Here is a 12,143-nt window from a genome sequence, read left to right as displayed (position 1 = left end):
GATTAGTATATATACAACTGTTACATTGCTAATTTCGAGATATGTCTCAGGGTATCTTTTAGTAGTCCAGGAGGTCAATAACTAGATCATTTGGTCCTTCATATGCAACCAAAATGGTCTTAAATTATAAGTACTGCACAAGGACGGAGAAGGCAAGATCATATGATGCTCTTCATGTGCTACTGTCTTTCATGTGGATATTAATCAGATGCCGTTTCACCACCTATTATTAGGATGTTTTTAGTACAATAATCAGGTACTATTTATTTCTGCACCAATATTATCTGAAACCGAATGCTTCTCAATCACCATTTGATCAACTCAAGGTGCTCTCCGTCATTTGATCTTCTTGACAAATTTAAGCCAGCATATTATTCTTGTTGTATAGTACCAGTCCATTTCACCATAGTATTCTTCTCTTGCTTGTTCCTATAAAATAGTGCTAAGGTCCACCCATGTTCAGCAGTGGCACAACAGAAGCAGACACTGGTTGGTTTTGTTCTTTGACTAGAAAGCATTGGAGGACCTATGAGTTTATGATCTTAGAACAACTTTGCCTTTGTTGTGGAAATCGGTGGGGCCTTCTGCAGCTAGTCCGAGTGAGTTGGAAGGCAAAGCATGTGATACTTCAGGTGCTATTGTCTTTAGCTGGTGCCCACATAATACATATTCAATTCACATTAGTAAGATTCTACAACTTGTCATTGGCCTATATAAACATATCCAAAGAAGGGTTTACCATAACAGCTTGAAATCATATAAAGCTTTTTTCTGCTTTCAGGGTCCTCACTAATTCTTCCCTCCTTTAATTGCTCATCTATATTGAACTAAACGACCATGGCTATCCGTATGCCTCGTATAATCAAGAAGTCTTCTACAGCTGGAGACGTTCCAAAAGGCCACTTTGCTCTTTATGTAGGGGAGAAGCAAAAGAACAGATTTGTGGTTCCGCTATCATTCTTGAGCCAACCTTTGTTTCAAGACTTGCTTAGTCAAGCTGAGGAAGAATTTGGCTTTGATCATCCAATGGGCGGTGTCACAATTCCCTGCAATGAGGATTTTTTCGTTGATCTCACATCTCGCTTGAGGAAGTGACAATGAAATTAGTCCCTTTCTTTTGTTGCTTACACAATTTTGTAAAGCTGTAAATTAGGACCACTTTGTACAGTTCAATAGTTAGAAGAAACACTAGGTAGACTAATGAGTTTAGCTCCATAAAGATGGATGTCATTCATTTGTCTCTTGACTAAGGGCCACCTCTTTCTACTTCTAAATAAATTTTAGTAATGAACCTCTTTACTTCCATGCTTTCATTCTATTCCATATATTGATGTAGTCTATTCATTGCAAATTTGCAATAGATAAGTTTCGCTCAACTCTCATGGTTTGCTAATCAGACTGAGCTAGAATCTAGTCTTCCAAAGTGGCATAACCCATTCTATTGGTGACATTATGGGCACTAGTACTGAGTGCAATAGAAAACGGATGCAAATTAATTCACTCTCAGTAAGATATCATATCTACACTTTTCTTGAATATTAACTCAAATTTCTGGCAATAATAAGGTTAGGACAGACTCATAATTTATGTTGTTAGCCAGTAAACATTTCTATTCTCTCCTATTTGGAACCATTTCTCAAAATCTGTAGAAGTAACTTTGAGTTATTCTAATCTGGAAAGTTGATCCTACATAATGACTTAGCATGTGGGACCAAACAAGTTATCAGATATTGCAGCAAAAATGTTTCTAATTTTAGTGTTGTTGAATTCAAACTCCCAATTAGTCCATTTATGAACTAATACTAGTGTCGGGAAGCTCGTGCTGAGCCTCAACCCAAGATCAAGGTAATAAAGTAATCACTAAATTTCAATTTATGTGCTACAGTTTAAATTTCGAGAGTCAAACAGTTTAATTTTGACAGTGAATTCGGGCATAGAATTAAGTCTTTGAAAATTTACATATTTAAAAACTATGCAACAAGTACTATAAATTTCAATACTTGACTATTCAAAATATTTAAAAGATATACGAAAAATATTGATTTTTCTTAATTAAAAATTTTCTTTTCCTTTTTGAAATGCATGTGGAGGAAATGATATTTCTTTTCTTTTTTCTTTATCTAATATATTTTCTAAATTTACGTTATAATAATATTATAATTATGATATAGCCCCAAATGCATTAGCATTGGCTAAATTTAAATAATTAAATTATGTCTCGGTGCAACGACATATATATCTAATAATTTTGTTCCTTCTCATTTTTATTTTCTTTAAGGATCGATTTTGAAATTTATTTTCTATCGATTTATTTTTTATTTTGAAATTTATTTTCTATTGTATAATTGTGTTACATCATTAAACCTTTATATATTCAAAATAATTTTTTTAAATAAAATTTAGATCAAGAGAAATTTAATGACAATTTTAGAATTACTAAGAAAATATCGTCGACGCTCTGCCAGTACCAAATGAGTTCTTCAAAATTATTATTATTACCATTTTAGATTATCTTTGTGCATAACTATTTCTATTAAATGACATCATCACCATGCATAACTTTTCAAATATTTTTAAAGGGCTTAAGTTATATGTACGATATTGGATGTGGCAACCCAAGTAAAAAAGAAATAATGTAGGAGCAAAAATAAGACATAGAAAAAAATCATGGTACATACCTCACCTCACCAAGGGGCCATGTATTACCAAAAAGAGTTTAAAAATATCTTGATTTAATGGAAAAGTATTTTGGTATATGAAGTAATAAATAATAAATATAAGCGCAAATATTTGTAGGAGCAAATCCTTTTTATCTGGCAAGCTAACTAAATGGTTACAATATAACTAAATACTACAAAATGGTAGGGACTTAACTTTCACCTTGTTGGTGAGAGTTCGAATCCCATATTGTAATACCCTCGCCCAATTCCTCTTCCACTACCCCTATGTAATTAAAAAAAAAAAAAGTACTACAAAATTCTTTGGATTGTCTCTTATATATAGTGATAAAGTAATATCAGTTTGTATTACCATTGTTAACAACAATACAGACTTGAAAATTACAAGACAATCACCCATTGTTATCAATTTGATCTCAAAAGAACCTATCTTGACGATTGCCCATTTTTATCAATTTTGATTTCTATCTTGTAATTGAAAAAAGTGGGGCCTGCATTAATTCAGGAACAATGGACCAAATATCATAAATACTTAACAATGAGTTGACACAAAACCATGTGATACTTCACCAGCTAATGTCAATCAACAGTGCAACAAATGCCTCTTCACCAGTAAAATTTTAAGTGTGATTGGCATAAATGGCGACAAGGTTTGCATCTGTGGTATGTTATAGTCTTAGTGAATAGTGTTCCAATCACAAATCATCATAAGGCACCATCCATTTCCTGGATTTGATTCTGAGAGATCCTTTGTTCCTGTATAAGAAAAAGTAGGACCTATTGTTCTTGAGCTTATATGAGCTAAAGTAATTAATCATGTCCTATTAGTTGGAAGGCATGACCATGTGGTTATTGATATGTCATTGTCTTCCACTGATGCCCAACCCAAATGGCTCTTCGCCACAAATCATTTTAATCGAAACATTTTATGTTTCCAATATGGTTATGTTTTTCATCCTAGCGGTCCATGCTCCAATGTCATTTCTTAAAATTTCTATAATGAATAATGCTTCTTTCCTAGTTTCAAAATAAGGTATGGCCTATTGTTCTTGAACTAATAGTGCAAAGTTTTCACAACTTGGAAGGCAAAAGCATGTGATACTTCAGTGACATTGTCTTCTGTTGGTGCCCACAAATTCTTATTCAACACATATCAGCAGTGTTGTGCAATTTGCCATTGCCTATATAAACTTATCCAAAGAGGTATCTACCACCACAGCTCTCAGCAAACTTCAAAGTATTCAAAGCTTTCTCTGCTTTTGAGTTCCTTAATTATTCCTTTTCTTTTCTCATCTACACTAAAACTAAAAGATCATGCCTATTCTTCGTCTAATCAAGAAGTCCTCCACAACTAGAGATGTTCCCAAGGGCCATTTTGCTGTGTATGTTGGGGAGACACAGAAAAAGAGATTTGTGATCCCCATATCATTCTTAAGCGAACCTTTATTTCTAGTCTTGCTCAGTCAAGCTGAGGAAGAATTTGGCTTTGACCATCCAATGGGCGGAGTCACAATTCCTTGCAGTGAGGATTTGTTCATTGATCTCACATCTCGCTTGAGGAATTGAGATGGAAAACCAGTCACCACTTTTTGCTTACACAATTTTGTATAGTTGTAAGCCAGGATCTCTACTGTGTACAGTTCAGAGTTAGAAGAAACACTAGGTAGACTAAGGACATATTTTTCTACTTCAAAAGAAATTGAAGTGATGAAACTTCTTACATGTATGGTTGATTCTATTCCATCTATTGAATGTAATCAATTCATTGCAATAGATTTTTTTTTCTCAACTCTCATGGCTTGCTAATCAGAATATGCTAAAATCTAGTCTTTTACAGTAGCATAACTCATTCAGTTGGTGAAATGATAATTTCACTTCGTGGTTTCAAATGAAGTTAGCTTCACTTGGTAGTGGCTGTCACATGGTGAAGTATAATTCAGCATTTACTAGATCTGCTGCAATGTGGAAGTACTGAGTGCAACTGAATGCAATAGAAATTGGACGTAAATTAATTAACTCTTAATAAGATATATAGTATCTTCATCTTGTCTTCAAAATGTCAACTTTGGGCTGTTCAAAATGTAAACATTTCTCAAATCTGTTGAAATAACTCTTGAGTTATTCTGATCAGGACAGTTAATCTTACATAAGGACTTAGCATGAGGGACCAAACATGTTATCACATACTGCAGTAAAAATGTTTCTAATTTAGTGTCGTTGAATTCGAACTCTCAATCGGTCCATTTATGACCTAATATATCAGTTGGGGCTACCAATGTAACAGCAAGACATCTCTGACCAAGAGGTCAGACCTGAAAATTACAAGACAATGACCCATTGTTATCAATTTGATCTCAAAAGATCCTATGTTTACAATTACCCATTGTTATCATATTGATTTCTATCTTATCATATATCATACTAAAAGTGGGAAGCTCCCACCTTCAAAGTTGGATTACCATTTTGCTCCTACACTAAATCAAAATCTAATTAAACAAAGAATCTAATTAGATAATCATATTTTATTTACATAAGTGTAATGTGAACTCTAGGTAAATCAAGGGTATATCGTTCAATTATACTCCTGTTAGTTGTGTTGGTACATTGAATGAATAATCATTATGCATCATTTATGTTGATTCTTTGAATTAGAAGCAATTCTTAAGAGTTTGAATAATTTTTTACTGCAGGTGTTTACCGAAAAGTTACAACTAATCACTTTTAATTTCCTTGAGAATGGGGAAGCACTAAAAGACTATTATCTCTTCCCCTTCCCTATGCTATAATTAACATTTGTTGTTATGTATGTTAACTAATCGTGAATTATCTCTTCCCCTTCCCTATGCTATAATTAACATTTATAGATATGTATTAACTAATAGTGAATTATCTCTTCCCCTTCCCTACAATTAACAATTACTAACATGTACTAATTTATTACAGGTTGAAATATGATTCTCGCAAAGAACTTATGCTTGACTATCTATTGCTTTCTCTATGACTCCATTCATTTAGTATGAGCTGATAGGGGGGATGACGCCATTGGAGTTTTTAGGGAAGGCTGGCAACGATTCTTAGAGTTCTTTGCGTTCGTTTATTTAACAAATTTAGGTTAAATTGATATGTTTCTTAGTTATTCCCAGTATTTCTTGTGCAACTGTTCCAATTCAATTGCAAAGTTGTTCCAGATCGCGATGTTGTTGGTGTGCTATTTATCTTGTGAATACCACATTAACCAAACGTTCAAGAGCCTGGCCAGCAATTTTTTTTTGAACTGTAATCTAATTCAGGTATTTGGATTTTAGACATTTATTCAACTCTAATTAAATTGCTCACTTTTTCTGCATTAATATTTTTGCTACATAGAAGTTTAAACATATTCATGTTGTCATATTTTGGATGATCCTCATGTTAAGATATTGTTTTATCATCTCAGAATTTTGCACGCTTGCGATATTCAAGTGGGCATTTTGGATTCCCAGTGGTGCTGGTTTTGTTACTGATGTAGATCAAGAAGATTATTTGATTTTGATAGGTTTCTGATTCTCCTTTTACAACTTTCACTTTAGGGTCACTCTATGTGATGATTTCTATTCATCAATAGATTTTCTATGTAAAACGAATTAAAAGTTGGGATATATCATGTATTGGAGATCGAAAATTGCTGAAAGTGTCGTTTGCAGTCTGTCATGTCGCTTTTACACCTTATTGTATTATTTTGTACTCTCTAATGTCATCTACAAGATCAGAATTAGAAAGACTACGGTTTCATTCTTTTATTATATTTTTCTTGAAATAACTAATCCTGATTCATTAAAAGTTCTGATAAATGGAGCGTCGAAGCACAAGTCCAACTTGCCATAAGGAGAAGAAATTACTCAATTCATTGTTAAGAAATTTTACCATCCATTTTTTGTAATCCCAACAAATTTCCTGTATAGGTTAATTTATAATTTTGACTCAAATAAAAGCTTAACAATATATTTGTGATTCAAAAATATTTTGATGCGCATTTTGTGACAATTGATATGTGGTACACGTGCAACACACGTGCCCAAGAACTAATAATTAAAAACAGTGAGAGCTGCTAATCTTTAGGCACAATGGCCTAAAATCATAAATACTTGACAATGAGTTGCACAACAAAACCATGTGATACTTCATCTGCTATTGTCAATCAACAGTGCAACAAATGCCTCTTCACCAGTGAAATTTTAAGTGGACACAGGGTTTGCATAGTAAGGCACCATCCATTTTTATGGATTTGATTCTGAGAGATCCTTCAGATCCTTTGTTCCATGTATGAGAAAAAGGTAGGACCTACTGTTCTTGAACTTATGAGCTAAAGTAATTAATCATATCAATTAGTTGGAAGACAGGACCATGTGGTAAGTGATCTGTCATTGCCTTAACTGATGGCCAACCCAAATGGCTCTTCACCACAAATCATGAGATTTTATGACTTTCCATTTGCTTATATAAACATGTTTTGAGAAGTTGCCACCACCACATCTCTCCATTAAACTAGAAAACTATTCAAAGCTTTCAGAATCTTTAGTAATTATCTTCAACCTTTGATCATCTTAAATAAAAGATCATGGGTATCCGTGTTCCTCGTATAATCAAGAAGTCATCGATATCCCTGGATGTTCCCAAGGGCCATTTTGCTGTTTATGTTGGGGACAAGCAGAAGAAGAGATATGTGATCCCCGTATCATTCTTAAGTCAACCTTTATTTCAAGACTTGCTCAGTCAAGCTGAAGAAGAATTTGGTTTCGATCATCCAATGGGTGGTCTTACAATTCCCTGCAGAGAGGATGTCTTCGTCGACCTTACTTCTCGTTTGAGGAACTGAAACACAAACTAGCTTTCACAATTTTATAAGAGGAGTTAAGCACGATCTGTACAGTTAAGGAGTTAGAGAAAACAGTAGTTGGTGTTAGATTGAGGGACATTCTGACTAGGTAGATTAGTGAACTTACATTAACAAATCCTGATTGCTATTCATGTCAAAGAGATGAATGACTATTTTTTTTGTACTTCAAATATATTGAAAGTATTGAACATTTTTCCACTTGATGGTTCCATTCAGTTAGCTTTCGTGTTTTTTTCTCCTTATGATTCCTTACGCTCGAGTCCCGTGGTTTGTTAACAATTATGAGGCAGAATCAAGTGATGTCTGAAGTGGCCCAAACTTGACGATAATCAGTCACTTTGTTGTGTTACTACTAAAATAGGAAATTGTGAAGGCGAAAGAGCTTTGCTTAATGGCCTAAGACATTGCAAAACTAATAGTTAACAACGTGATCGAATGCATTTAAGTTTGTCTAAACATCTGATTTTTATTGATGATATAGTCATGAAAGTATCACCATATATATTATTCACCAAAATGAGCTCAAATTATAAGTACTCCACAAAAGAAAATAGAAGGTAAAGCCATATGATCCTTTAAGTGCTAGTGTCTTTCACAGACATCAATTAAGTAATTTTTACCACTTATTATTACCATGATCAGGTATCATTCTCTTTCTTCACATATATGATCTGAAATCAAATGTTTGTCAATCACCACACTGATTAGGTAGCCTACAAGCGGCCTTTCTTCTATGTACATTCAATTTAATGACAAGTAAAACGATCAGTGACAGTATGACGATGGCATGGCACAGCAGCAATTTTACAATCTTAGTACCACTTCCCAAACCTCCACATATGCAGATCTCATATATTTTGCATCAAGTTATAGTCTGAAGCTAATAAGCACTTGGAACTGGAACTTTATGGTCATATAAATCTTTTTATTTTCTCAGGGATAACGCTTCCAACAAAAGATGTGTACCTAGACATAAATAATAACATGGTATAACTCTTCTTTAGCAATTTGATTGTGAGGGATATTTTGCTCTAAGGTCAAAGAAAAGGTAGGGCCTGCTATCCTAGAACTAAGGCTTTTTAAATCTGAACAAAGCTAGGAAACACTTGGCCTCTCTCATGTTACTTGTCGTTTTGGGATAGTAATTGTTAACATTTTATGTATCCCAATATGGTGCTCACTATAGATCCATGTTAACGGCTATATATGTCCAGTTGTATGTTTTTATCCCAGTGGCCCAGGTATAAATAAGCTCCAGGTCATCTCTTCTAAAAAATTATACAATGTTTAATGCTTTGTTCCGAGTTTCAAAATGAGGTAGGGCCTATTGTTCTTGAACTAATAGAGCAAAGTTATTAATATTTGGAAGGCAAAAGCATGTGATACTTCAGTGCCAGTGTCTTCTGCTGGTGCCCACAAATTCCTATTCAACACATATCAGCAGTGCTGAATGAGTTACCATTGCCTATATAAACATATTCAAAGAGGTATCTACCACCACAGCTCTCAGCAAGCTTCAAAGTATTCAAAGCTTTCTCTGCTTTTGAGTTTTTTTGTAATTCTTTTTTTCTTTTCTCAACTATAACTAAAAGATCATGGCTATTCTTCGTATGATCAAGAAGTCTTCCACAACTAGAGATGTTCCCCAGGGTCACTTTGCTGTGCATGTTGGGGAGAATCAGAAGAAGAGATTTGTGATCCCAATATCATTCTTGAGCGAACCTTCATTTCAAGATTTGCTTAGTCAAGCTGAGGAAGAATTTGGCTTCGACCATCCAATGGGTGGTGTGATTATTCCCGGTAGTGAGGATTTGTTCAATGATCTCACATCTCGCTTGAGGAAGTGAGAAGGAAACCAGTCCCCATTTTTTGCTTACACAATTTTGTAAAGTTGTAAATCGGGATCTCCACCATGTACAGTCCAGAGTTAGAAGAAACACTAGGTAGACTTAGGACACATTTTTTGCTACTGAACCATTTTACTTCTATGGTTCCATTGTATTCCATATATTGATGTAATCAATTCATTGCAATAGAAAACTTTTGCTCAACTCTCATGGTTTGCTAATCAGAATGACATTCAATTGGTAAAATGATAATTACACTTGGCGGTTTCAAATGAAGTTAGATGCACTTAGTAGTGGCCATCATACGGTGAAGTATAACTCAACATGTACTAGATCTGCAGCATTCTGGAAGTACTTGTGCAACTAAACACAATAGAACATGGATGCAAAGTAATTAACTGTTAATAAATATATATATATATGTCTATAATTTTCTTGAATATGAACTCAAATGTCTGGCAGTGATAAGGTTTTGACGGACTCATAATTAGATGGAGATTTTCAAAACATAGACACAGACATGCTGATAGACAGTAAACATTTCTATTATCTACTATTTGGAAACATTTTTCCAATTTTATTGAGATATCACAAGTTATTCTAATCCGGAAAGTTGATAATACAAGTTGTCAGATGTTGCAGTAAATTTATTTCTAACTGCAGACCAAGTGGTCCAGACCTGAATCATATCAAGACAATTACTTATTATTATCAATTTGATTTCTAAAGATCCTGTGTTCTCTATATTTCAAGAAAAACACTGGGGTCTGGTGATATTCAAGAGCAATGATTAAGATCATATATACTTGACAATGAGTTGGGCAGCAAAACCATGTGACACTTCATGTGCTATTGTCAATCCACAGTGCAACAAACGCCTCTCCACCAGTGAAATCTTACATATTATTGACCTTTTTTTTCTTATATATTTTTTGGACACATAGTTTGCATCTGGGGTATCTTTTATTCCTAGAAATCATCATAAGGCACCAGCAATATTTATGGATTTGATTATGAGAGACCCTTTGTTCAATGTTTGAGAAAAAGGTAGGACCTAGTTTTCTTGAACAGTTGAACTTATATGAGCTGAATTAAATAATCATGTCAATTAGTTGGAAGGCAGGACCATGTGGTTACTGATATATCATTATCTTTTACTGATGCCCAACTCAAATGGCTCTTCACCACAAATCAGGAGATTTTATGACTTTTCATTTGCCTATATAAACATGTTTGGTGAAGTTGCCACCACCACAACTCTCCACAAAACAAGAAAACTCAAAGCTTTTCAGGATCTTTAGTAATTCTTCTCTTCATCCTTTGCTCATCTTAAATAAAAGATCATGGCTATCCGTGTTCCTCGTATAATCAAGAAGTCATCGACATCCTTGGATGTTCCCAAGGGCCATTTTGCTGTTTATGTTGGGGAGAAGCAGAAGAAGAGATTTGTGATTCCCATATCATACTTGAGCCAGCCTTCATTTCAAGACTTACTAAGTCAAGCAGAAGAAGAATTCGGCTTCGATCATCCAATGGGTGGTGTCACAATTCCCTGCTCAGAGGACATCTTCATTGACATCACTTCTCAGTTTAGGATTTAAGAACGTAGTTGAAATTCATTTTCCTTTTTTTCATATCACAATTTTGTATACTGAAGTAGGAGATCCATATTGTACAGTTAATTAGTTAGAAGCTCATTGAGGATTAGCATCAATAAGTTTGGTGTTTTTGACACACAGAGACAAATACAAAGAATACAGATACCACATTTTTTTTCTCCCACTGAATGGTCCCAAAGAAATTTATGTTGAAAGTGCTGAACCGTTCAGCTTCTAATATGTTGTTTCAGTCATTGTTTGATTTATATCTTATATACAGGTTAGTCTTAAAATCAGTTAATTTTTAACTGGTTATAGGAAAGATTATTTAGTTGATTTTTTATGTTACCAAATCAGGGATTACTTTAGACACTAAGGGGTGCTTGGTACACGATATTAGCTGGGATATCCCAGCACTATTAATTTTATATGGGATTAATTTATGTATCATGTTTGGATTAGGTATAAATTTATCCTGGATTAAATTTATTCCTTTTAAGCCAAAATAATTGAAGATAAAAGTGCATAAGATGAAACTTAAAAGATAAGGATATCCCAACTTATTTTTTTTATTTTAGACATTAATTGCTTTGCGACTTATAACCAAACAGACTCTAAATTTATTATTCCATTTAACAACAAAGTATAAAGATCCTAAACTTAAAGATGATATCACTATTCCATTACCCCATCTCCAAGATGATAAATTAGTTCCAAGAGATGGGGAATAAATTAATTAAAATTATAATTTCGATAATTTTGTCACGTACCAAACGGCCCATAGACCGATTACTTCATTATATATCCCTTTTAATCTGACAATAATAAAAACTATACATCATCGGTGCATAATAGTAAAATCCTTTGATTTTCAATATTTGATTAGGTGAAGGGGGTTGTGAAGAATTTTTTCTGAAGAGAGATTATTTAACCAACTGGAATACACCATACTCCATGCCAAACGCACCTGTTATGTCATGGGCGGCTTTCCAGCCATGCCCCATGACCCTTTGGACGCGCCCCATGGTGCCATGACAAGCCTCTTAGCGCCCAGCGCCATAGACGGCCCCGTGGTCTCGAATGCCCCAAGTGACAAGGTCAGCCGCTCATGTCACCCCATCAATGTCCCTCGCCGCGCCCCCGC

General features: G+C 34.3%; 1 protein-coding gene across 1 annotated transcript; it reads left to right on the top strand.

Moving 5' to 3' along the window:
- Positions 1-10,623: 10,623 nt before the first annotated feature.
- On the top strand, positions 10,624-11,169 carry LOC132065084 (auxin-induced protein 15A-like). Its single transcript, XM_059458322.1, has one exon. It carries the CDS (start codon positions 10,745-10,747, stop codon positions 11,000-11,002), a length of 258 nt encoding a protein of 85 aa, XP_059314305.1. The 5' UTR covers positions 10,624-10,744; the 3' UTR covers positions 11,003-11,169.
- The last annotated feature ends 974 nt before the right edge of the window (positions 11,170-12,143 follow it).

The sequence above is a fragment of the Lycium ferocissimum genome, chromosome 7 (genome assembly GCF_029784015.1).
Source record: "Lycium ferocissimum isolate CSIRO_LF1 chromosome 7, AGI_CSIRO_Lferr_CH_V1, whole genome shotgun sequence".
Classification (NCBI taxonomy): domain Eukaryota; kingdom Viridiplantae; phylum Streptophyta; class Magnoliopsida; order Solanales; family Solanaceae; genus Lycium; species Lycium ferocissimum.
Note: the sequence above shows the minus strand (reverse complement) of the source record. Positions and strands in the feature narration are given on the sequence as shown.

Excerpts from the sequence above, each read along its gene's own strand:
- LOC132065084 (XM_059458322.1), top strand. The coding sequence starts at position 10,745 with ATGGCTATCCGTGTTCCTCGTATAATCAAGAAGTCATCGACATCCTTG.